Source organism: Aquarana catesbeiana, linkage group LG03, assembly GCF_042186555.1.
Source record: "Aquarana catesbeiana isolate 2022-GZ linkage group LG03, ASM4218655v1, whole genome shotgun sequence".
Classification (NCBI taxonomy): domain Eukaryota; kingdom Metazoa; phylum Chordata; class Amphibia; order Anura; family Ranidae; genus Aquarana; species Aquarana catesbeiana.
This window is the reverse complement of record NC_133326.1, coordinates 187,308,457-187,335,454: the sequence shown is the minus strand read 5'-3', so window position 1 is coordinate 187,335,454 and position 26,998 is coordinate 187,308,457. Positions and strand designations below refer to the sequence as shown.

Sequence of the window (26,998 nt, the reverse complement as noted above, 5' to 3'; positions counted from 1 at the left end):
AGCCGGCCGTGCCAAACAGAGGGAGCTGGGAGACACAGCAGCGGTCCACTTCTCTCTCTCTGAGGCTGAAGACTGAAACCACACAGTCCCACTCCACTTCTTCAGGGAGGGATTGTGACAGGTAAAAAACGTACAGCTTTTACATTTTAAAAGAAGCCCCTTTGGTCAACCTCTGAGACCCAGAGCTCTCCTAGGTTCCACAACATGCATCCTATCCGGAGGAAACACAAATACTCAGAGGTATGGGCCTGGGAGGACTGCCTTTTATTTGGAATGGGGTACATGTATCTTGTTCGGAGTGAGGAGCCCAAGGTCTCAGAGGCTGTCCTGGAAAACTGGAGAAAAGTACCTGCTTTCAATTATTGAGCATTAAGTCAATAAAGAAGGGATCAAATTTGACAGGGTCACTCCTTCTGTAGACAGAGCACATACCATGCAGTGCTATGTTCTCCAACAAATATAACCAAAACAAAGCAAAATTATCTTTCTGAACGCAATCACTAAAATTGATAACCTAAAAGGAAGCATTGCCAATGCTCCTATTTCAAGCCATACCTTTTTAGATTTTGCAGTAGTCTGCTCCTTTTCTCCACTTTTCTTCCGTTTCTTGTCATTGGTCTTTGTTACCCTTGTGGCAGTGAGTGTAAGTGTTGTTGGAGTGTGCTGGAAAGCTGTGTACAGCTCCATTGGAACTTCATCACAACTCTCAGTTGCACTGGTGTCACCATCTTTAAAACCAGACAGACAAGCAATTTATTTAGAAAAAATAAATGTAAACAAATCCCTAAAATGAATGCAAATAAAAAAAAAAACTATACATTTGAGAGCATTTTTCTTCAATATAGGTTTAATTGAAAATATTGGCTAAATGCTTTATTAAAAATAAATAAATCACTTGCGTATTCAGGAAAGGGGCGTTTTTTGTGGAACACACAGAATGCACCTAAATGATTGGCACATTTAGTGTTTGAGTGCTCATTCATTCCAATGGCCAGAAATAAATAATCCAATATGGCCAATGGAATAAGTGGGAAAACGCTTGACATGTCTGAATGCGCTTGCAAAAAACAGGCTTGGGGGGGGGGGGTTAAGTACTGTGTGCATGAGATCTGAAACTGGGGTGATCTGCCAGGTTTTCTTTTCCCCATCATATTCATACACTGGGGTTTGCCTTTTTTTCCCTTTCCTCATCATAATCATAAGATTCTCAATTTATCTACACATACTGTTTAAATTTACTTTACGTTTGACATGACTTAACACTGCATACAAGTTCCACTTGAAGGATAAGTTCACCTTTAATAATAATAAAAAGAAAAGTGGATTTACTCTGGAGCCTGTAAAGCATTGCACCCAGGATCAGCAAATCACAGATGAAATGCCAGGATCCTGTAGACTTGGTACACTGTCTCCCCTTACCTTTGATGCAGGCAGTTCCTGAATTGCTGGAAGAATCAATGAACTACAAGAGCACTTACCAGTGTCCTTGCAGTTCATTGGGAGCTACAAGCCCTCGGCCGCAGTGGCCAACAGGACTTGCAGTTTATGAATTCAAAGAGCTCTGTGAATGAATGACATAGCTGTGTGGATGGAGTTCAGCAGGGCTGCATTCAAATTGTGACAGCGGGTGCAGGGAAGAGAAGATGTCACTTTAGTTGAGAGAATGTCAAGTTTATGCAAGACTGTACAACACATTGGTGGAAACTATAGATAAAACGTTATATTTGTGTTTACTGGCAAGAAATTTATCCACAAAGTCAGGCTTCTTCAAAATGTTTTTTTTTTTTGGTAGCCAAATAGGGATTTTGAAAAGAAATACCGCTTTGCTTGTGGTTACGACACAGCTCCATTGCCATGAATGGGTCACGTTTGGTGGTAGTACTGCCAGTCAAATATGACCAGTTATTTGTATTTTGCTGCACCACAACCAGAGCAGTGTGAACTGTTGCTATGGTAACTTGTGGCTGAGCAATAAAAACTCTGGCTCAACAGACCTTAGCGCTGTGTTGCAGATTAAAAAAATTATTTTGCCGTATTTAAATGCGTTCCCCCCCCCCCCCCCTCCCCCATTCTTCTTTTACTGCAGACAGGACTGCCGTCTGCAGCTCGAAGTGAAACATTTAGCAGTGCCAATTGTAAAAGTTCAGCTCAGGGATGCTGGCTGTTAAGGAGTCCTAACAACCATGACTCATCCCTACGCTGATAATGGAAAGTTAACAAAAGAACCACCCCTCCCCAAAAAAAAAAAAAAAAAAAAAAAGTGTCCACTTTTCACTACCAATTCAAACTCGGCCCTTTGGATCTAGTATGGATTTTGGGGTGACCTCAGGATCAAAAAATAAAAATCTCTACTCATCCACCCAAAAAAAGGACCAGTGTAAATAACACCCAACGGTTTATGACAAGTCCTTTATTAAAAATGTATTTTTAATAAAGTCCTGCTCATCTTCCTTTGCCAACTGATATGCTGTTTCCCAACGCCATTGAAAGAAAATAAGGGGTGGGGTCAGTGATACTGACCATACATGGAGGGGTGGGGCCCAGTGACTTTGATCATACATGGACACATTCATGTATGGCCAATGACATAAGGGGGTGGGATAGCCAAGTGAAGTCAGCGGGTGGCTCCACACCCCAATGACATCATTGATCAAATGTGAATGCATCCCTGTAGTGGTCAATGACATCAGGTAAATTCGCCCCTTCGTTTATTTCAGCAGCAGAGTAAGCAGTGTGTCAGTAGGCAGGAGCCAAGTGATGGAGTGGTCGTGTCAACGAGATTTCTTTTTCGCGTGGGTGGCATTCATCGTGATGGACGATGGATGTACATTGGGGGACATTCAAGTATTTTTTTTTTTTTTTTAAATAAAGGACCTGCGAAAAGTTTTGGTGTGTTTATTTCTAGGGCACATTCTTTTTTAGGGTGAATGAGTAGGGGGTACTATGTACCTGTGAATTTGAAAATAGGTGTGTGTGTGTGTGTGTGTGTGTGTGTGTGTGTGTGTGTGTGTGTGTACACAAGGCCAGCATAACCCATTGCAGAAGGCCATGTTCATCCAGGGTGTGTACTACAGCCTACGCCCATGCGAGGGCTGTGTTTATCCACACCCAGACAGTGTGTTGAGGGCCGTGCACACACACAGATGTCAGACGGGGAGCAGAGTCTGTGTCCGTGCAGCCAATGCAACCCAGCTGACATCAATGGGACTGTCTGCCTGCACAAAACAACGGCGCATCCCTATGCGATAAACACAGCTCTCACACAGGCATGCTGTGTAAGCAAGGCCTTACGAGTAGATTTAATTAGCAATAAAACATCATAAGACACAACGCAGCCCAAAAGGAATAATCATTAAACTTGCAAAAGTAAAGTACCGCTTAAATACCCCAGTGTATGGTTCTCTGGGCAGTTTAACTACTGGCAGGTGTCGATCCTCTAATGATAGCACATCTAGCTCAATAGTGGATCCACAAGAATAGCACAAGTCCACACACTCTTAATGTACACTGCAGTAAAGAAAATCCATCAAATGGATTCAGCTAATGCCTCGTTTCCACCGAACGGATCGGATCGGTACGGTACGCTATTTTGGGTGTTTCCATTATGAAAGCGGCCCATACAACCGAACCGCTCCATTCAGGGTCCTGCTTCAGATGTGGGGCCATAGAAAATGGAACGTTTCGGTTAGGGCGGAGCTACGATACATTCCACTGATTGGCAAACATGTGACGCCATGCTAGGCATTTTTTCTAAACCCACGTATGGCCCCTGTCAGTCCGACTTGCAGTGGAAACGCTCGCCTGAATAGGCCGGACCATTCTAGGCCTTGCAAACTGTACCGACCCGAACCGATCCACTCGGTGGAAACGAGGCATTAGACTCCATCCATAAACACCCCCACCCCCCCCCACACAAAGCATTTCACCCATGTAGGGCTTAATTGTAAAGGCACTAATTAAAGGTGCAAGCACTCTGAATGTTAACAAAAGGACATTTTTTGATTTACAGATACTGTATACAACATACAGAAAAATTATCAAGAAGTAGTAAAATTAAAATATCTTTTAGAAAGAATTTTTTTTTTTTTCCAAGTAAATGGTCTGGTGACTGGGTCTAGTTTCAGTAAACATCCAAGCACTGAAGTATTAAGCAGGAAGGTGTGCTTTATTTCAGGCTTGCTTGTAATGGATTAGCAACCCAAAAACAGATTCACCTCACAACATCCCAACTATAGAAGAGGCAGACACTAGAGGTTCAGAACTGCTACTACAACGGCCAGTCCATTCTAAAACTATTTTCACTATAGCAAAGGTTGAACAAACTCCTTTGTCAGTCTTTTTTTTCCCCAGACCTTGAGGTTTGCCAAAATTATAGGTTACCCTTTGGGCCCTTTTTACATGAGGTGGATTCAGTTTCGATCAATAGTTGGATCTGTGAGCCGACTGAAGCATAGTGGGTGAATGGCAGTTTCTGCAGAGCAGACATGGACAGAGCCCACTGTCAGTTTACACCAACTACCCTCTGATCCGCTCCGCCAAAACAAAAGATAACAGATCTCCTTCCATTTTTTTTTTTTTTTTTTTTTTAAAGCGGACTGGATCAGTCCTGGAGGGAGGTGGGTACAAGAGGACACAAGTCTGTTTACACCCACCTGTCCATAGGAATGCATGGACCGGACCTTCCCTTCAGGTCTACCAGAAAAAAAAAAAAAAATAATGACAGGTGGACCAGATTAGATCACCCATGTAAAAAGTGCTCTAAAGTCCAATAAGTATCATGCAAAAATAAGTAAAACTGGAGAAGCTTAACTTTTACAAGTGTTTTTAGTTAAACCTGCAAGTGAAAACTTTTACAACATAACTAAAAACAAATATATTAAAGAACAAGTTTTGTATCAAAAAATAAATAAAATTTACTAACAGTACACCATATACAAATAAAACAGGTACACAAATTTAAACATGAACGTTTGACCATTGTTACGACATAAAAATATTTTTATAAAAATTTAAAAAAGCAGATATTTTACAAAAATTTTTTTTACATGGAACATGCAGACTGTCATACCATACTGTCCAAGTAGACATATATTACTTGTGATTACCACTAGTTGGATATGTGCATGTATGAATATTGTCTGTGCATGTACATTACTATAAAAATTAAGAAGTCAATCTACTTTATTAGAATAGAATACTTTTGATTGCTTAAAAAGAAAAACAAAAAAAAAAAACACAAGAACTTATTTAGAAATGCTAACTTTTTTTGCATATAGTAAGAAGTGGGAGGTGTCACACTTGAAATGGTACCTACCAGATAAAAGGTTTCCGCTGTTGGCTCTACCATTGTAGCAGGTTTGAAGATCATCTGCATTAGAGTCACAAAAGTTATAGCCCAAAAGGTATGTGGCACTCAATAAATAACATTATCAGTGCACCAACGCTCTTTGCCTGTGCATGACCAGACTGATCTGTTCATCTAATGGCAAAGAAAGTATTGCCTCCTTAATAGGCTTCACACCATTGTCTCAGCTATGAAGATGATCAATATATATTTCAACTAAAATTATTCTCAAACAGGTAAATATTACACATTTAAACATATTAAAAGGTGAAATCAGTATGATCCCTTTACTAATTTACAAAAAGATGTCAAATTAACTTACTAAACAACGCATAAAACTAATTAAAAAAGTGATTCAACCCTTTCCATTAACAGTACTAAGAAAATATTTGCAGAATTCCTCTACACCGTGAGTCCTCAAAACTACAGCCTGCCAGGCTGATTTACCCAGCCCGCGGACTGCCCCTTCCATAAGATCGCAGCACTCGCACTGTACCCCTCCCCTCTGCTACCTTATTCACGCAAGACAGGAAACATGACAGGTTCGGACAAAGGGTGAGACTTTTCATGTTAATAAACGGGCGATTGGTTACTAGACAGCGGGGCGGTCCGTGCAAACAATCAACTGCCTTTACCGTGAAAAGTCCCACCCTTTGTCTGAACCCGTTATGTTTCCTGTCTTGCGTGAATAAGATAGCAGAGGGGAGGGGGGAGTGCAAGTGCTGCGATCTTATAGAAGTGTGCAATATCGATGGGGGGGGGGGGGGGGCTCTGTGAGAGGGGTATTCTGTGTCAGAGGGGGCACTCTGTGAGGGCAAAGAGTCCGGACCCCCAACAGTCTGAGGGACAGTAAACTGGCCCCTGTTTAAAAAAAAAAAAAAAGTTTGAGGACCCCTGCACTACACTATAATACAATAAACAAGTAGCTCTACAACTACAATATAACACTTTAAAGCAATTATATATTTAATGCATCACATCCGACAATGTTGGCGATTCATAGAGATCACTGAATTCAAGGAAAATGCACAGGTTTGTACATCTATGGGTCTGATAAGAATATATATATATATATATATATATATATATATATATATATATATATATATATATATATATATATATACATACATATATATATACATACACACACATATATACACACACACACACAAAATTCACGGAATTTTTACCCAAGAGTCACAATTTTGCAATTATATAAAATTGGAAAAATCTGTGAATCCTGGGTGAAAGCTGTGAAACCCCTTATCAGCAAACCCCAAGACTGGCCAAAGATGGTTCAGCAGGGACCGGCCGGGATTCCAACCATGTATGGGCAAGGCTGAACGTACCCAAGTTGAGCGATCAACTTATGTACAACAAGCCTATCAGATTTTACAAACAATTTTTGCTAGCAGTTATAGCCTCTAGAAGTAATCATTGTGGTCTCCCTGCTGGGAGACCACAATGGCTCTGCGGGAGGGATTCCCCCATCAACACTGACAACCACGGATTGCAGGAAAAAAAAAAAAAATCGCTCCATGACCAGCTTAAAATGTATAAACTTGATTTTTCACTGATCAGTTTTTGGTGTAAATTTAAACATACCCAGAATATGTCAGGTGCACAAATGCTTCACTATTCTAACCTTCCAGATTTTAAGTCCTTACAAGAACCCCTGTTCCTGTTAATGTAAATAATTTACAAATATTTTTATTTTACTTTTTTGGGAGTTTATTGAGGGACAGTCTAGTACTGTCTTATTACACAGCCACCTACAGGAACACTGGTAAAAAACAGACTGTGTCCTGTATAACCCCTCCTCCTTCCAGCGTGCCTTGGTTTATTGTTAAGCAGTATCAAAATAATAGTGCACCACGTTAACTAAAATTTGTGCTGACTGCTACGTCAACAGGAGGGCCAACAGATATCCCAGAAAGGGGGTGCCTTGGGAGCGTAGCAAGGCAAGCACAGGTGTCAGTACCCTGGTGAACACTCAAGGAGCAGAAGATAGGATGAATGGCAAAGCCACAAATTGGGAGTGTTGCATGCCCAGATTTCTCGGCCAGAACTAAAATATTTAGAAACTTTAAATTCATGATGAGGTAGAGGCCCCTTTGATTTGTTAATGGTGACCAGGTTGGAGTAAAACCTCTAGAACTGCGGCAAGGACTCATTCCAGAAGGACGCTAGGGAAGAATTAAATCCCCTAATCTGTGTGGTGACACAGGCTGGGGCCGACGACAGAAAATCTAGCTTGTAGCCCTGGAAACTCCCTCCCATACCCAGGCATTAGAGATGCTGGCTGCCCAGATGTCCGCAAAAGCTAACAGACCTCTCTCCACTTTGGAAAAAGTAAATTTTTTGTGGCAAAGAACCTCAAGGAACAAATTCCGGACCTAAGCCAGGCACACATTGCCATGCATAGAAAAATTTGGTGTTGCAAGCAGAATGGTGTAGATTCTAAAAACACTGATGACTGAAAGTATTGCAATGCAGAGACTAATAGCAAAATGGTCACATTTCTGGCCAGCTCAGCAAATGTCAAATCTAGCAGGGACAAGGTATGGCCTCCAAAAGATATTGCTAAGGATAAAGCAATCAGGATAGTTGCATAGAGAGACCAGTTTAAACAGGGAAATTTTGACTGAAGAAAAAAAGAGCAAAAATGTTGGGACTTTTTTTTCAGCAGAGCAGAGAAAAGGCATCCATTCTCTAAAGACACTAGCAAAAAAACTGCAGCATGCTAGAAGATTATGAAAGGCCAATTATGGTTTGTCCAAATTATCCTGTAGGTGGCAGTATAACTCAACTGTCTCTGAATTCTTGTGCTGCTCAGTGATTGAGAAACAAAAGCTTTTGTTCAACCTTCATGTGCAAGTTAAAATTATGTAAATTCAAAATTAACTAATACACTGGTGACCTCACGTGCAACACATAATGAAGTTCTTCATGCTACTAGGGCACAAGCCTGGGCAGGCAAACAGGAAGAACACACGTTGGCATCTAAAAAATCTGTATGATATTTTTTTCTGAACAGCCAGCTATTTCCAAAATATAGGCGTTGAGGAGACTACCTACACTAAAGCTACCTAGACATTAGTTGGCGGGTGGTCATGCATACACGACTTGGCTACCAAAATATCTAATCAGAAAAAGGATTTTTGTACTCTCTGTAAAGTCTTTGAGGGACACAAATTCCTACTTCAGGGTTATACTGCTGCCTAATGGAGGATTGGACACTGACGATCTGTAAACCAGCCCAGGATAACCCCAACTACCAGAATGCCTCAGTCTGAAGGAAGCAGTGCCAAGAAAAGTAAACAAAAACAGGGATTTGTGACCTGTGGTCCTTCAATAGACTCCAAGAAAATTATTTTATGGCACGTAAAAGAATCCCACTGTTTTCACCCATTGAGGGACACAGAAGTCATACTTTCGGAATATCTAAAAAAGCAGTTCAACTAGGGTGTGGATAACACAGCAAACCATAGCCAACAGGCCCAATGTGAACCACAAGTGGGGACTGCATGACATTTGAATGACCAAAACCCAAAGTTGGCACTGATTGCTCGGTCCTTCAGTGATATGCTTCATGTTAACGTCAAGGCTAAGTTCTGAAGACACATCATCCCTTAAATTCGAAGCGGGTCAGGCTCTCTTTTGGACAAAAGACCCTATTGTTCTCTGGAACGAAACATGTTGGGTGGAGCCCAAGCTGCTGACTTCATAATGTCCGCCGATGCTTGCAAGCAGACTTTGAGCTTGCATATATTGTCTTGTGAAGTACCCTCTATATTAAATAAATGCAGCAGTTTTATACAGTGCAGTACTATCTATGTCTGGTTTGTTTCTTTCCTCTTGTCTCTTGCTGCCCTCACTACAATGCTAAGCTGTTTGCGGTCTGAGCTGTGATCTGCGTCAACCTGGCCATATCCATCCTGTGGACTTTTACAGTATATCCAAGTACATGTGACCTTGGTTGGTAGGGGTTACATATGTCTGGTAAGAGGCACTTGGTAGTGCTGCACTGAAATTGACATTTTTGCAGTATTGATGAACACATGCAGTTTTTTACTGGACATAAGCCAATTGGATTTTCATTAAGTTTTTCACTGTACACATACTTAGACTTTTTTTTCACATGATTGTAGAACTATTTTATCATCTTTGTATTATTCAGGGTTATGTTTGAGAGCACAAGTTGTCTTGGGTCCTCCCTTCAAATTTTTAACCCATCAGATTTTTTTTTACCATATATTCAGGTATAAGTGAGTGTGCAGTCTCCCCATCACTATCCCTATCATTTGATTCTCGGTCACTGAGCATGGAGTTTTAAATATTTAATTTTGACCCACAAAAGCCTAGGCAGCCAATAGCTGGTAAGGTCAGATGGCTGGAGGCGAGCAAGGTCACTGCAGACCGGAGATCAAAATTCCACATGGCCTTTTGAAAAGCAGGAGCAGAAATGGGGCAATGCTTCCGAGATGCTGAATGGCAGGAAAGGGCATTGAATGTTTTTGCAACGCTTCACCCAGCGTTAAAGGAGAAGTTCACCTTTTTTACAAAAAATTATGGAAGAAAAAAAGTAATTTATTGATGTTTTTTTTTTTTTTTTACATTGCAGCCTGCAAAGCAATGGACCCACCATCAAAAAGGCATCCGTTTTGGGTGCAGGTGTTTCCATTGGCTCATTTCACATTTCTGGTATCTACCTGGTCCCATTGAGAAAGCTCTATATAGAATGTGCAGCCTCTGTTCCCCTAAAGTCAGATTTGACAAAACGAGTAGGGTGGAGCTGGAGGCCATGACGTTTCTGCGCATGCTCGCTTTGAGGTTTAGAATTCTGAGATATGTAGTTTGTTACAGCGCTGTGTACGATTCCAAAAAAAAAGTAGGAACGCTGTAAAATCCACACAAAAAACAGAATACGATTGTCAAATCTCATAAACTCATATTTTAGTTCACAATAGAAACTAAAACACATATCAAATGTTTAAACTGAAAAAATGTATCATTTTAAGTAATTAAAATGAAACTGAAGCAGGAACAGGTCTCAAAAAAAAAAAAAAAAGCTGGCTTAGTAAGTGGTACTAAAAAGGAAGAGCAGGAAGAACATTTTGCAAATAATTTGTTTAATTGGCAACAGGTCAGTAACATGACTGAGTATTAGAGCATCTTAGAGCGAGTGCCTCACTCACAAGTTGGGACAGAGGTTCATCAAGCTGAAAAGCTGCATTTGCAATTTTAAATATCTCTACAGTATATATTATCAAAAGATTATGAGAATCTTGACAAAAATCTGTGCACAAGGGACAAGGCCAAAATGCAATATTAGATGCCATGATCTTCGGGCCCTCAGACGGCACTGCATTAAAAACAGGCATGATTCTGTGATAGACATAACTGCAAGGGCTCAGAAATGCTTCTAAAATTAAAACAGTCTGCCGAGCTAACCAAAAATGCAAGTTAAAGCTCTATAATGCAAAGAAGCAGCCATATCTAAACATGATCCTGGAAACGCCACCGGTCTTCTCTTAGCAAAAGCTCATTTAAAAAAGCCTGTTGCAAAGCAGAAAACTGTTCAGTGGTCAGACTAATGAAAAATTTGAGATTTTTATGGCTGCCGCCTCCTCCAGGCTAAAGAGGAGAGGGACCCTCCAGCTTATCAGTGCTCTGTTCAAAAGCCTGCATCTCTGATGGGATGGGTGCATTAGTGCGTATGGAATGGGCAGCTAGCACATAAGGAAAGACATCAGTCATGAAAGTTTTATCCAGGTTTTAGAGCAGCATATGCTCCCACCCAGATGATGTCTTTTTCAGAGAAGGCCTTACATATTTTCCGCAGGACAATGCTAAAACCACATACTGTATATCTGACAACAGCATGGCTTCATAGAAGAAGAGTCCAGATGACTCTGATGAAGAGGCCTTATCTGGCCTGCCTGCAGTCCAGAAATTTCACCAACTGAAAAAAGTTGGCGCATCTTGAAATGAAAAATACAACAAAGATGACCCAGGACCATTGAGCCGTTAGAATCCTGTAGTGGGCAAGAATAATACAACATTCCTCTCCCAAAACTAAAGCAACTGGTCTCCTCAGCTCCCAGACATTTACAGTGGTGTTAAGAGGGGATGCTACACTGTGGTAAACCTGGCCCTGACCAAACTCCAAAGATGTGTTGCTGCCATAAATTTCAAAATAACTTTTTTCCTAAAATTGTACCTTCTCAGTTTAAACATTTGATAAGTTTTCCATTTTCTATTGTGAATAAAACATGGATTTAAGAGATTTTTAAATCATCACATTCTGTTTTTATGTAGATTTTCCCACCATATAGAAGCGAGTGTTTTTCACTACTTTTAATACATTTTCCTTGCTGGTTTGACACTATTGGAGCATGTGTGCTCTCCTCTTTTCCTTTTGTATATGTATGATCCTTGGAGATGCATTGGAGAGCAGAGTAGTGAAATCCTGTCCTGCAGGAATTGCCCCTCATGTTAACCAGGTGCAGTTTGACTTCTCATTATGCGAGGGTCACACATCTTCTAGTAACCTTTATGTGTTGCACGGTAGAAGCACTTAAGGTGGATACACTTAAGAAGGCACAATTGGTCACTGTTTAAGCACCTTACATGCTACGCACATAGACTTTCTGATCAGCACTTGCACATTGCACTGTTATTTGAATGATAATCATTAATTCATGATCAGTTTCCGATTTGTATTTGCATTAGATGGATATCACTGAGTCCATAGGACCTTTTTTCAGCACCTTGTTTTTGCGATCCGTGCAGTACACTTTATATATTTTTTGTATGATTTTAGAATGAATACCCAAACATAGGGTTACAAAAAGGTAAACCTGTGCTTTAATCCTTTATGTGCTAAAACCAAAAAGGGAAGCATAAAAGGTATAAAAGCACTCATCAGGCCAAAAAAATAAATAAATAAAAAAAAGGGCGTAGCTCATGAAGCTCTGCTCAACTCAAATGGGTCACAAAGAGCAAATATTCAGAAACATGGCAAGCACCGAGGCAATTCCTATGGTTCTGAACCTACAAAGGGCTACGTGGCCAACTTGTTACAAGAATGAGATCTGGAAAGCACCGAATTTCAGAACCCAGTGCCCAAAGGTAACTTTCAGATAGCCCTGCAACATCCAATCCAGCAGGGTATGATAACAGCACTCCAGTATAAGGCTGTAGAAAAATAGGATTTTTATAACAGCTTACCTGTAAAATTCTTTTCTTTTGAAGTACATCACGGGACACAGAACCATAGTAATTACTATGTGGGTTATGGTCCACCTTCAGGTGCTGGACACTGGCACACCCTAAACAGGAAGTTGCCTCCCTATATAACCCCTCCCATACTGGGAGCATCTCAGTTTTGTAGCAAAGCAATACACGTGTATACTAGAAAGAGGGGCGGGACTTCTGTGTCCCATGATGTACTTCACAAGAAAAGGATTTTACAGGTAAGCGGTTATAAAAATCCTATTTTCTTTAATCGTACATCATGGGACATAGTGCCATAGTAATTACTGTGTGGGATGTCCCAGAGCAATGCCAACTGAGGGGAGGGAGACAACAAAAGTAGGGCACCATGAGATCAGAGGACTTATACTGCTGCCTGCATCCACCTGATAGAATTTGGTAAATGTATGGATTGAAGACCAAGTTGCGGCATTGCAGATTTGAGCCATGGAGGCTTGGTGATGCACTGCCCAACGAAGCACTAACAGCCCTAGAGGAGTGCGTTTTGATTTGAAAGGATAGAAACTACCTCTTTAAACCATAAGCTAGAACGCGATTACTTGTGAAATCCATTTAGACTAGATTTCCTTGCTGCCTGTCCTCTTTTAGGACCTTCAGGTAATATGAACAAAACATCCGTTTTCCGAATCCGAGCAATCGTCTTTATGTAGACTGCTCTCACCACATCGAGAATGTAGTGATTTTTTCTTCCATAGAACAGGGTTCTGGAAAAAAAGAAGATAGAATAATATCCTAGTTTAGATAAAGACCTGATACTACCTTCGGTAAAAAGTTAGGATGAGGATGCCATACTACCCTATCCTTGTGAATAATATGGCTCTTTACAAGAAAAACCAGCCAATTCTGATAACCTTCTTGCAGCAGATATAGTTACCAGAAAAAATAGTTTCCTTGTCAAAAAAGGACCAAGGGAATATGTCATATCTGACCAAAAAAAGGCTGTTTTGTAACGCCGCCAAAAACTAACTTCAAGTTCCAAGGGTTCAGGGGTGACCTAACCGGGGATTAAGCCGTGTTAACCCCTGAATAAAGTTACGAGCCAAAGAAAGCGAAGCAAGTGGTCGATGAAAGAATACCGATAAGGCCAAGACCTATCCTTAGAAAGCACTCAAGGCCAGCTTTATTTCACCCCATCTGCAGAAAGTCAAGGATTCTACCTGACCCATTTCCTGGGGTGCAACCTTCTGGTTTCACACCAGGAGACATATGCTGCCCAGACTCCCTAATACAGAGTTATGGAGGTCGGTTGCCTTGCATTATTCAAGATAGAAACCACTGAACCTGACAGCCCACATTTCTTCAGTGTGTGGGTCTCAATAGACAAACCGTAAAATTTAGCGTTTGTAAAGTAGGATGGAATACTAGACCTTGTGAAAGAAGGTCTGGCCGTGGCGGTAGGGTCTATGGGTCCCCTACTGTCATCTTTACGATCCCAGCATAACAAGATTTCCTGGGCCCCACTGGAGGTCACAAGAATCACCGACTTCCCTTCCTGCTTGATCCTGCGAAGAAGTCCTGGACGCAGGCAGAATAGGAGGGAATGCATAAATCAGTGAGAACGGATTACACAGGAATAGCAAGGCATCTGTTCCGCATGCTAGCGGATCCTTTGTTTTTGACACAAAATTGACGATTTCTTTGTTGAACCTGGACGTAAAACAGATCTATGTCTGGGATCCCCCATCTTTGACATATCGACAGGAAGATATTAGGGTGAAGGAACCATTTTCCCAGGAACAACTGCTGGTGACTCAAGTAGTCCTCCTGCCAATTTTCTATTCCTAGAATGAAGACCGCTGATAGGCAAAGTACAAGATAGGGTATGATTCACCTTTCTCCAGGCCACACAACTTCTTGTGCCCCCTTGGTGATTAATATAGGCCATTGCTGTGGCATAGACGGACTGAAACCTGGCAGGACAACACCGTAAACTGAGCATTCACGCCCTCAGAACCAAGTGCTCTGCATGAATTTCTAGAATGATAATGGGCAAGGTCATTTCTGATCTGGGCCACTTCTGTGGTAACTGAAGGAAGGATTTTCCCCTTTGCAGATTTTTGGATATTAACCATAAACTGAGGCTCCGGTGTACCCAGCCTACAGTACTTGGTATTTCCAGGTGGTCCATCCAGGTCCGACCCTGCTTAGCCTCCAAGATCAGACGAGATGGGGCGCTTTCAGGGTGATGTGGCCATAGGCTTTGGAGTCAGACACATTGGGAATCTAGAGTTGAACCCTTTGTTTCAAGCCGATAGGATAATGCTTTGCAGCAGTCTCGAAGGAAACTGGAGCATAAGGAACGGCCTCGAATGAAGCCACCATCTTTCCCAACAAACTCATGCAAAGTTGAATAGAAGAATTCATCTTGCTTCGACTACCTAAATCAGTTGCTTTATGGCGCTGATCTTAGCCAGGGGTAAAAAATACCCTTTTCTGGGTGTACCTATGATCAGACCCAAGTATCTTAGCCCTTTTCATGGTTTTAAAGAAGATTTCTCCTAGGCTGAGAAACCGACCTAGATATTCCAGGTAGTTGAATGTGGTGACCATACGTTGGTCTAAGCGGGCTACCGACTGGACTAACAAGAACAGATCGTCCAGGTAAACCATAATTGTTATACCTTGGGCCCTTAATCTGGCTAGAAGAGGGGCCAGAACCTTTGTAAACACTCAAGGTGCAGTAGCTAGACCGGAAAGCAGAGCTACACACTGAAAATGAAGATTTTCCACCTTGAAAAGTAGATATTACTAGTGAACAAGGAAATAGGCAAATGGAGGTAAGAATCTTTGATGTCGATTGACGCCAGAAGTTCTCCTCCTTGTAGGATGGAGATAACTGATTGGATTGACTCCATGTGAAAAAAAGAGTGGTTACATTCAGGAATTGAATTTAGATTTTTGAGATCCAGAATGTCCATTTGGATTTAACCAAACCCCAACCTCTGCTCTTACATGGGGGCCACCATGATCACTTTTTGCCAAAAGATGGTCCAATACTTGAGAGAATGGCATGCACAGCTTGAGGGGGCTTTAGCAAACCCAAACACTCAGTTAAGGGTACATAAAAGTGGAGCGGACCATTCAGCAAAAAAATCTTAAGATGGAAACAGCCAATTCTCCCGCATTTGACACCCCAGAAGAAGAGTCATCAGCCTCACCACGGTCCCCTGAGGGAATTAGTTTTCTCCCACCCCTAGTTCCTCAGTTTGAGGGTCCTGGGCAATGGGAGAGAACCTATTGCATTTTTACCCATACTGGGATGCGATTAAAGTCCCTAAACTTTTTTTTTTTTTAAACCTATCATGGCTGAGGAAAAATAAACAGGGGCTGCAGTGTTGAACAGTTACAAACATTTCATGGCCCTGATGCTCACTCTGACTCTCTCAGGGGAGGATGCCATTTGTAGAAATGAGTAGGCTTTCCAGAGCTTGAGGAAGACCCTTTGGGGGTGTTTCAACCCCCCCTTCTGACCTTAGCCCCGATGCACAAAAGTATACAAGGCAAGAGAGCACAAGCTGGCCTAGTGTAATACTGCAGGTTACCTGAAGAAAGAGGCCACACCTCCGAAACATGTCATAGCAACCGCTTGTACGCGTGTCAGAGGAGTTAGATTCACAGTGAATTCCCTCTCTGGCCACGAGTGACATCACGCAGCGCCGGCTGGTCCGTGCGAGTGTTGAGCGGCATGTGAGATAAGGGAGTGGGCTTTTAGTACCAACAGCTGCAACCCTTCACCACACCGCAAGTCGTTGTGAGCCAATTGATTTACGCAGACCAGGAGTGGAGGCTTGCATCGAGCTGTTCATGCTAATTTACATCGGATGTTTGTGAGTGCAACCCTTTATTTTATGATTATTTTATCAATAAATACAGTATTACACTAGGGCCGGCTTGCGCTCTCTCTTGCCTTGTATACTTTCAGATTTATCTCCGCCACCCAGTGGATTTGTGGGAGAGCTGCAGCACCTAGAGCAGAGAACGTTCACAGAGACTGATACTGTTGTAATAGGAGCAGTGGGGACAGCCCTGAATTTGGTTTGTTTTGTGTGTTTGCCCAATGCACAAAGCAGAGGAACTACCAGAAGAAATCGCATTCACTGTTTGAGCAATAGTCCAGCCACTACCGCTGCTATTAATGCTCAGCCTGATGCAAATAGTAAATGTGTCAAATAGGAAATGCCTGTGTCACCAAAACCTCTTTCATGCTCCTCTTTGCTCTTATGTCTCTGACAATTTTGCAACCAGCACAAATGGGAGTTTTTTTTTTTTCTAAAACACACTCCCGCATTGGAGGATGCCAATGCAGCGCTAAGCCCCGCCCCCAACTCGCATCACACCCTCCCTCCTTTCAAAAAAATTTTTCCATGCAAGCACGGGCCTCTGATCCGACGGGATTGGCTTGTGAGTGAGGGAGGGATGGCGTGGAGGAGAGCTGGAAGCCGCCGCCGAGTAGGGGTGGTGAAAGAAAACGGCATTGACGATAGTTTTCAGTTCTCCCTTATACTCAGCCTCATGAAGAGGGGAAGAGTTCAGCCCAGGTCTGGGTGTCTGGAGGAAGCAAAACCCCCCAAACTTACCAGAGGTCTGCCTGCTAGCCGGAGGAAAAAAAAGTCTGCTGCTTCTGTGACACAGCGTGATCTCTGAGCAAAGCATGAGAACGTACGTGCTCCATAGAGCCTCCAGTGGTGACACTTAGGCATGACAACATTTACTTTAAAAGGAGACATTTCATAAGAAAAATTTTAAAATTCCTTAGAAAACTCCACTTACCTTTCCCACCACAGGGTTTTCTGTGGTTAAACCAACAGACCCAATCTTCACCCTTCACAGTGGGTTCTGTTAAACCTACAGGAATCGGGAACCCACAATCCTGGACCTGTAACAGCACCCTGCCAGTAAAACTTTATGGCCTTAATGCCAAAAGTACTGGATCTCGGTGTCCAGCTCTCTAAAAAAAGAGAAGTGTTTATAAGCAAAGACCTTGTTTCAATTTGGCCTAAAAGACACTTTGAATGGATCGGGCTGCATAGCTAGCCCCAGCAAGGATTGCTCCAATGGAGCTCAGCACAGCTTCACTCGTGACCAACACCTTAGACAGTGGCGAAAAAAAAAATTGAGATGCTTCCGGTATGGGAGGGGTTATATAGGGAGGCAACTTCCTGTTTAGGGTGTGCCAGTGTCCAGCACCTGAAGGTGGACTATAACCCACATAGTAATTACTACGGCTCTGTGTCCCGTAATATACGATTAAAGAAAGTCCACTCAAAATAGCTGCAACTGTATTTACTAGTCTAAGAAAAAATGTAGGGAATAACCTTGACTAAAGAAAATAAGGAGTGGAAGAAAAAAAAATGATAGCAAAGAAATTAGATTAACATTTTTCCCAGTGGAGCTGAGAAGACATCCATCCTCTGAGGAGAGCAAAAACTGAGGCGTGCTGGTAGTTATCCTGGACTGGCCTACAGGATTTTTATATACTTTTTGTCCTATCCACGTGTAGGCAGCAGTATAACCACAAAGTATCAATTCCTGTGTACCTCAATGGAGAAAGACAATCTTGTTTGCAAGTTTGCATCAAGTCAGTGTCAAGAAGGGGCCTACAAACGTATGCTATGTGATCTGTCATGAAATGGGAAGATTGGCCAAAATGTTCTCTAATGTTCATAGATTCCTTTACGAGGTACATTTAAAGAAAAACATCTAGTCTACCAAAATGCTGCAGACCTTTCCATCTAAATCAATAGTTTACTTAGGGAAACTGCTGAAGCAAAGTGACATTTAATTCCTTATCAGAAAAAAGGCACACAAACCTATATGCAAGACAGACAGGTGTTTGGTATACCTGCTTAACTCACCTGACAAATGTTCTCGCTTTCTTTGTTGAAGTAATACTGCTCTCTCCCTGTCCAGAACACTGAGAAAAAAAAAAAATTGTTAGAAAATCAAATACATTTAGCTGCCTGCTGGTTATGCCGACCAATTGGTTTCAATACTTTCTGAAGAACAAGCTTATCAAATAAACAACAATTTAGAGGTCCTCATCTGTGTACTTGTTAAAAGCCACGGACTCACACGACACCAGAGAATTGCAGCGTATTCAGATGCAGGAGTCACAAATGGCAGCCCCCATATTTCTCTCTTGATAAACAGTATTTCTTCCTTGTAATGGAAAACCAACTATAGTGCAACCAGAAAGTATTCACAGCGCTTCACTTTTGACATTTTGTTATGCTACAGTTTTATTCCAAAATGGATTAAATTCATTATTTTCCTCAAAATTCTACAATACCCCACGACGACAATGTGAAAGCAGTTCGTTTGAAATCTTTGCAAATTTATTACAAAAAAAAAAAAAAAAAAAATATCACACGTACATAAGTATTGACAGCCTTTGCCATGACACTCAAAATTAGGCTCAGGTGCATCCTGTTTCCACTGATCATCCTTGAGATGTTTCTACCACTTAATTGGAGTCCACCTATGGTATATTCAGTTGATTGGACATGATTTGGAAAGGCACACTTGTCTTTATAAGGTCCCACAGTTAATAGTGCAAGAGAGCACAAACCAAGCCATAAAGTCCAAGGAATTGTCTGTAGACCTCCGACACAGGATTGTATGGAGGCATAGATCTGGGGAAGGGTACAGAACAAAATTCAGCCTCATTGAAGGTTCCAATGAGCACAGTGGCCTCCATCATCCGTAAACGGAAGAAGTTTGACTCCACCAGGAGCAGCACTCCACCAATTAGGCCTGTATGGTAGAGTGGTCAGATGGATGCCACACCTCAGTAAAAGGCACTACAGCCCGCCTGGAGTTTGCCAAAAGGCACCTGAAGGACTCAGACCATGAGAATAAAAATGCTCTGGTCTGATGAAACAACGATTGAACTCTTTGGCCTGAATGGCAATCGTAATCTCTGGAGGAAACAAGGCACCGCTCATCTGGCCAACACCATCCCTACAGTGAAGCATGGTGGTGGCAGCATCATGCTGTGGGGATGTTTTTCAGCAGCAGGAACTGGGAGACTAGTCAGGATCGAGGGGAAGATGAAGGTAGCAGTGTACAGAGACATACTTGATAAAAACCTGCTCCAGAGTGCTCTGGACCTCAGACTATCTTCCAACAGGACAGTGACCTAAGCACATGGCCAAGATAACAAAGGAGTGGCTACAGGACAACTCTGTGAATGTTCTTCAGTGGCCCAGCCAGAGCCCAGACTTGAACCCGATTGAACATTTCTGGAGAGATCTGAGAATGGCTGCGCATCAACGTTCCCAATCCAACCTGATGAAGCGTGAAAGGTCCTTAAAAGAAGAATAGGAGAAACTGCCCAAAAATAGGTGTGCCAAGCTTATAGCATCATACTCAAAAAGACTTGAGGCTGTAATTGGTGCCAAAGATGCTTCAACAAAGTATTGAGCAAAGGCTGTGAATACTTTTGTACATGGGATTTTTTTTTTTTTTTTTGTTTTGTTTTTTTTTTTTTTTTTTTAACAATTTTGCAAAGATTTCAAACAAACCTCTTTCACGTTGTCATTATGGGGTATTGTTTGTAGAATTTTGAGGAAAATAATTAATTTAATCCATTTTGGAATAAGGCTGCAACATAAAAAAAAAAAATGTGGAAAAAGTGAAGCGCTATGAATACTTTCCGGATGCACTGTATTTTCAGCAATTAAAAATTATTTTTTTATGAACTAATGCAGCCTTTCAATCAGAGTACCATATGTGTTCTTCAGAGGTGCAGTGACAAAATGCCTACAAATTGCCAAGTCGGTGGGAGGATCAAGCCTCCGTGCATTTTCACTTTTGCAGTCATATCTGAGCAAATCCTACCAGGTTTATGTGTTCCCATTCAGCAAACCCTTTTTTTTTATAAACTATATTTTATTTAAAATGTTTTGCAGATTAAGATTGCAAATATTGCTGGACAGTCTCACAATTTGAACAGGAGGTTCAGGTTTTTACTGCCATTATTATTATTATACAGGATTTATATAGCGCCAACAGTTTACGCAGCGTTTTACAATATAAAAGGGAGACAATACAGTTATAATACAATAAAATACAAGAGGATTAAGAGGGCCCTGCTCAGAAGAGCTTACAATCTAATAGGGTGGGGCAGGTGGTACAAAAGGTTTTAACTGTGGGGAATGAGCTGTTGGAAGTGGTAGGAGATTAGTTGGATACGTGATAGGCTTTCCTGAAGAGATGAGTTTTCAGGGATCGCCTAAAGGTAGCAAGAGTAGGGGATAGCCGGATAGACGGAGGTAGCATGTTCCAAAGGATGGGAGAGGCTCTGGAGAAATCCTGGAGATGAGCATGGGAGGAGGAGATGAGAGAGCAGGAGGTCTTGAGAAGAGCGGAGAGGTCGATTTGGGTGATATTTGGAGACAAGATTGGTGAGGTAGCTTGGGGGAAAGTGTTGTGAATGGCTTTGTATGTTGTGGTTAGTATTTTGAATTTAATTTGCTGGGTGATTGGGAGCCAGTATAGGGATTGGAGGAGAGGGTTGGCAGACACTGAGCGGTTGGCAAGGTGGATAAGTCTGGCAGCAGCATTCATTCAGACTGAAGAGGGGATAGCCTAATCGAGAGGTAGGCCAATGAGAAGGGAGTTGCAATAGTCAAGGCGAGAGCTAATGAGGGAATGAATGAGGAGCTTGGTGGTTCCATTTGTTAAAAAGGGGCGAATTTTAGAGATATTACGGAGGTGAATTCTTTTGACAATGATTGGATATGAGGCTGAAATGACAAGTCAGTCTAGGATTACACCTAGTACCCTGGCATGAGGGGAGGGACTGATGGTTGCATTGTTGATTTTGATGGAAAAGTCATGGAGGGGGGTACGGGCGGGGGGGGGAATATTAATAGCTCAGTTTTAGAGAGATTTAGTTTAAGGAAGTGGTGCAACATCCATGCTGATATGTCAGTTAGAAAGTTAGTAATGTGAGAGGAGACCGAAGGAGTGAGGTGAGGAGTAGACAGATAGATTTGGGTGTCATCAGCGTATAAGTGGTATTGGAAGCCGTGGGCGGTTATCAAGTGACCAAGGGAGGAGGTGTAGCTAGAGAAGGACAGAGCATTGGGGGACCCCCACAGAAAGGGGCAATGGAGAGGAGGAGACAGAGTTGTAGGTGACACTGAAGGAGCGCTGTGATATATAGGCAGAGAACCAGGATAGAGCAGAATCTCGGAGGCCAAGGGAATGTAGTTTTTTTTAAGAAGGAGCGGGTGGTCAACAGTATCAAAGGCCGCAGAGAGGTCAAGTAGTAGGAGTATGGAGTACTGGCTGTTGGTTTTAGCAGTTAGTAAATCGTTAGTGAGTTGTAGTAAGGCAGTTTCCGTGGAGTGCTGTGAGCGAAAGCCAGACTGTAAGGGGTCAAGAAGGTTATTTTCACTGAGGTAGGAGCTAAGACGGTTGTAAGAGCTAAGATGGTTGCTATGTGCCCTCTCAATTTGTCCTGGTGACCAGCATCACCAAAAATGGAAGACAGTTCCAAAATTTCAGCTGTCACCAGAACAGTAAGACCCCTTTTCACACTGAGGTGTTTTTCAGGCGCTAAAAAGGCCAAAAAAACAGCGCCTGTAAATCACCAGAAAAACGCCTCCCCGGCCACCCCAATGTGAAAGCCCGAGTGTTTTCACACTGGGGCGCTGCTCTGGCAGGACGTTAAAAAAAAGCCCCTGCCCACTGAAATGAATGGGCATCGTTGCCAAAGCGCCTGCAAAGCGCTTTGGCAGCGGCGCTACGCGGACAAATTTAACCCTTTGTTCGGCCACTAGCGAGGGTTAAAAGCTCCCCGCTAGCGGCCGAATAGCGTCGCTAAAACTAGCGGGGCTTTACCGCTAACGCTGCTCAGTGTAAAAGGGCTCGAATAGAAAGGAAATATTCCAAAAGGGACACTAGTTATGGTGACCCTGGTGACATTGATTTTGATATGGGACAGCAAGTAGAGCTGAGCAATTAAAAAAAAAAAAAAAAACACACCACACACACAAAACAAAAAAAACTCAATTCACGAATCAAATTTTTTTTTTTTTGGACACCGTGCCGGTCCTGAGGAGCTGCGGGCAGGAGTTTTTTAGGCGAGGCCGCGGCTTCGGCCTGGTCCACGGCATCTGGCCTCGCAGACTAGGCCGAAGCCGCGGTCTCACCTAAAAACTCCTGCCAGCAACTAGTCAGCGCCAGTCCTGGGAAGCTGCAGGCAGGAGTTTAGGCGAGGCCGCGGCTTCGGCCTAGACCGCGGCGTCTGGCCTCGCGGACTAGGCCGAAGTCGCAGCCACGCCTAAAAACTTCTGCCCGCAGCTCCTCAGGACCGGTGCGGTGCCGAACATGGGGGGATCGATTTGACCTCTCAACTCGATTCAAATCGATTTTTTCCCAAAGCCCAAACAGTAAGTGAAGGGAAATATCCCATATGGGACACTAGGGTTAAAGCAGTCCTCTACGCTTAATATAAAAAAAAAAAAAAAAAGTAAAAGGCTTTCGTTATACTTTAACATACAAACCAGTTTCAATTAACTCTCTTAGGACAGCGTTCAACTCTAGTTTACAACAAGCTGCCAGAACAGTACCAACAGGGTTCATTATGTCAAACACATTACTCCACAGCCCCCTCTAACATTACAGAGCAAGGAGAGCTTGGGAGGATTTTTAAACAAATATAAAAGGCAAATTAAAAAAAAAAATAAAAAAAAATGCTGGTCATGTTTAAGTAATTCTATGTCAACAGGAACATGCCAAAAAATAAAGTAGTAGTTAACCCAATATGGCTGCAAAACTGGAAAATACAACATATTTTAACTAATTCCTGTCACAAGTATGTGCGGCGTCAACTGGGCTCTCTTTCAAAGTGCTACATATACACCAATTAGCTATAACTTTATGGCCTCTGACAGATTAAGTGAAGAACATTGATTATCCTGTTACAATGGCATCTGAAAGTTGGTGAGATTATGTGGCAAGTAAACATGTTGTCCCTGAAGTTGATGTGTGGATGGACATTACAGTTGTGTTTTGTGTATGTGGCTGCCTGTCAAGGTTCCTATACTGACCCGTGTCTATGGAAAAGAGCACCTACAATAAGCATGTGAACAATAGATCAGGACCAAGGACCAATGAAAGAGGGTGGCCTGGTCTGATGAATTACTTTTTCTTTTACACAATGTTGATGGCAGGGTGCATGTGCATCACTTAACTGGGGAAAAGATGGCAAACCAGCAGAGGCAGTGTGATGCTTTGGGCAATCTTTTGCTAGGAAAACTTGGGTCCTACCATTCATGTGGATGTTAGTCAACATGTACCACCTTCCTAAACATTGTTGCTGGCCAAGTACACCCCTTCATGGAAATGGAATTCCCTGATGGCAGTTGCCTCTTTCAGCCAGATAATGTGCCCTACCACACTGAAAAAATGAAAAAGAATGGTTTAAGGAACACAAGTTTGTGCTGTTGACTTAGCCTCCAAATTCTCCAGATGCTACTCAAATCAAGCAACTGCGGGGTGTGCAGGAAAAACAAGTCCGATCCATGAAGGCCCCTCCTCGCAACTTACAGGACTTAAAGGATCCGCTGACAGCTTAGTGCCAGATACCACAGCATACCTTCAGAGCCCATTCACACAGGGGCAACTTTGGATCCGACTTAAAGTCGCCCCAAGTCACCTCAAGTCACGCTACATGAAAAAAATCAATGTAAGTGAATGGATCCATCTTAATGCATACTACCGCAGTCGCTCCGACTTCAGAAAAGTACTACCTGTACTACTTCAATCCGACTTGAAGGCAACTTGTACCCATTGATTTCAATGGAAGTTGCCTCCAAGTCTGATCACTGTTCATACTGAGGCAACTTTACAGGAAGCAGAAAGGAAACAAAGTAATTTCCTCCACTAAACAGCCAGCCCCCTCCTTCTCACACACAGCTGATAAGCTCTGATTGGCCACTTGTAAAGTTCCCTGTCCTGGAGGCGACTTCAAGTTGTGTTGTAAGTTGCCCCAAGTCCTGCTGTGATTCATACTCAAGTTGTGTTCAAGTTGCCTCCCAAAGTCGCGCTGGAAGTCGTGTTGCCCCTGTGTGAATGGGCACTCACAGGTCTAGCGGCATCCATGCCTTGATGGATCAAAGCTGTTTTGGTGGCGAAAGGTGGGCCTACTTAGTGTTACTAAACCCAGGACCCTGCATTCACTACCTCTGGTCTCCCACAATAGACAGAACATTAAAATGCAATTATTTTAGTAAATATAAACTGCTAAACACATATTCTCATTAGCAGTATATAGTAGTCTTGACTTCTATCAGTGTCTGGTTCTGGTTGTAGAAGTTTTCATTCAACCCAGATTGTCCTATAAGGCTGCAGGACCTCTTACTCTGTCTGGACAGTGCCAATTGACCTTTTGCTGATCACATGCACTCTCCCAAGAAAAAAAAAAAAATCTCTAGCAATCAACACCAACCTGAGCATGTGCAGAGTGCCCTCAATTCTCTGTTCTAGCAGGAGATGGATTAGGGAACGTGGAAGAAAGGAAGGATCAGAGAAGACAGTATCAAACAGCCTTTTTTATGCAATGGGAAGGATGAACCCCTTAGGTTCCACAGTGAGTATAACAAGCATGCTTTATTGCATATACAGGCTTGATTTTACCATTGTCGGTTTAGTAGCTCTGGACTAACCAGCATGAGTAGGAAGGACAAGCTGCTGATCATGTGATCCCTGTAATAGCCAAATCACAGTGATCACATGTTTTAGACATCTCCCCTGCACAGCTTTTCCCTCTGAATGAAGGGAAGCCCATAATAATAGCCCGTTAAATAATAAATATAAAGTAATTGGAACGGGGCTTGGTCTAGGTTAGTGTTAGGCTCAGCATCAATAATAAGGTCAGTGTCCAAGTGTTTTAGGTAAAAAAAGAAAAATTGCAATATTTTGCTCTGGGGCTTCAAGTGGTATACCTATGCAGGTCAGGGGGTAGAAGATTTTAGGTTGTTCTTTGGTGCCAGCGCATGGTAATGGCAAGGAATATACAGCAAAATAGGCATCAAGGGATTAACAATATAGATGTGTTACTTTTTTGAACGGAACAGCAAAAATTATAAAAATATTAAAAACACCACATATTCTTTATAAACATCCATAAAAGTGCAAAGAGAAAAGAACTAAAGGCATAATGCATCACTTACCGAGGCTGACAGCGCTCACACAAATAGATATCTGGTATGTTTTGTCTATCAATGCCCATGCAATCTATATGTTGCCATACACTGAAAGATATTAAGGGGAAACCATGATTAAAAGTTATCATATAGAAATCCATGTCTCATTAATACTTTCCAAGCTAATAGGATCATCAGGAAGGAACTTCTTGCAGTTTCTTAAAAAAAAAAAAAAATTACAAATAATCTCCCTTTAATAAAACAGATACGACTTATGCATTTGCTGAGTTCGAACATCACACACAAGAGAAGCGTGAGAGGGCCACAGAGCAAAAGCCACACATTATCAGTGATCGACGGTGGCTCCCTGTCCCTTTTCCCCTGCGTGGACACACTGCATGCACAGTTGTAGTATAGAGTGGGAGCATGCATGTAGGGGAGACTCCTATGAGATTCCCTAGGGCACAGGAGGAAAAATATAGAAGGGGAAAAATATAGAAGGGGGGAAATATAGAACAGGGAGTGTGTCAGCGTGGCTGGAGTACACTTTAGAAAGTAAAACGCAGGTGAGGATTTGTTTTTTCCCCCCTTGGAAAAAACAACAGCAAATACATGCAAAATTATATTATTTTTGTTTTATGCAAAAAGAAAAAAAAAAAAAAAATTGCAACGTCACTTTAAAGTATATCTAAACCTTAACACAAGTATGTAGTATACTGCAGCTCATGAGTTATTCGATGAGATCGCCGCACTAGTTTTCCTTTTCCTGCATTTTTACCTGGTGATCCTGTCAGTAACATTCTTCCTGTCCCCATGGTTGCCACACAAAACATTGCTCCCTCAAAATACTGTTGAGCAAAGAGCCTAGTCATCAGGCTAAAAAAATACATTTAAAAAAAAAAAAAAAAAAAGAAGAAGAAGGGGCATCCTCCAAGAGGCGCTGGGACTTTGGCATGAGTTTATACAAGGTAGCGAGAGGGAAAAAAAACATTTGGAGAGCCCACTGGCTCAGGTTAGGCTGCTCACAACAGACAATGCCATCCTCCAGTAGGTACTCCAGCAGGTTATCTCCTCCCCCCTTTTCTATTTAAATTTGGGTCTCAAACATGACTGGCTTCTTTTGACTGCTCATGCAGATACTGCTGGCCAGAAATTCTTCTAATCCAGCAATCAGCTTGCCTGCCCAGGTAGAGATTCTCCTCTCAATACTTATCTG

The 26,998-nt window shown here is 42.2% G+C and overlaps 1 protein-coding gene across 12 annotated transcripts in view; it reads right to left on the bottom strand.

Moving 5' to 3' along the window:
* The window catches only part of KMT2E (lysine methyltransferase 2E (inactive)), a 181,176-nt gene that overhangs the window by 102,806 nt on the left and 51,372 nt on the right, over positions 1-26,998 (bottom strand). For 9 of the 12 annotated variants that reach the window (XM_073619626.1, XM_073619632.1, XM_073619624.1 and 6 more), the window contains 4 exons: positions 25,810-25,890; positions 18,481-18,539; positions 5,315-5,368; positions 556-728 (listed from right to left, as the gene is read on the bottom strand). In XM_073619626.1, coding sequence (XP_073475727.1) covers positions 556-728; positions 5,315-5,368; positions 18,481-18,539; positions 25,810-25,890 — 367 coding nt within the window. The remainder of the gene's footprint in view (positions 1-555; positions 729-5,314; positions 5,369-18,480; positions 18,540-25,809; positions 25,891-26,998) is intronic. The other 3 variants (XM_073619629.1, XM_073619631.1, XM_073619634.1) reach the window with 1 other exon arrangement.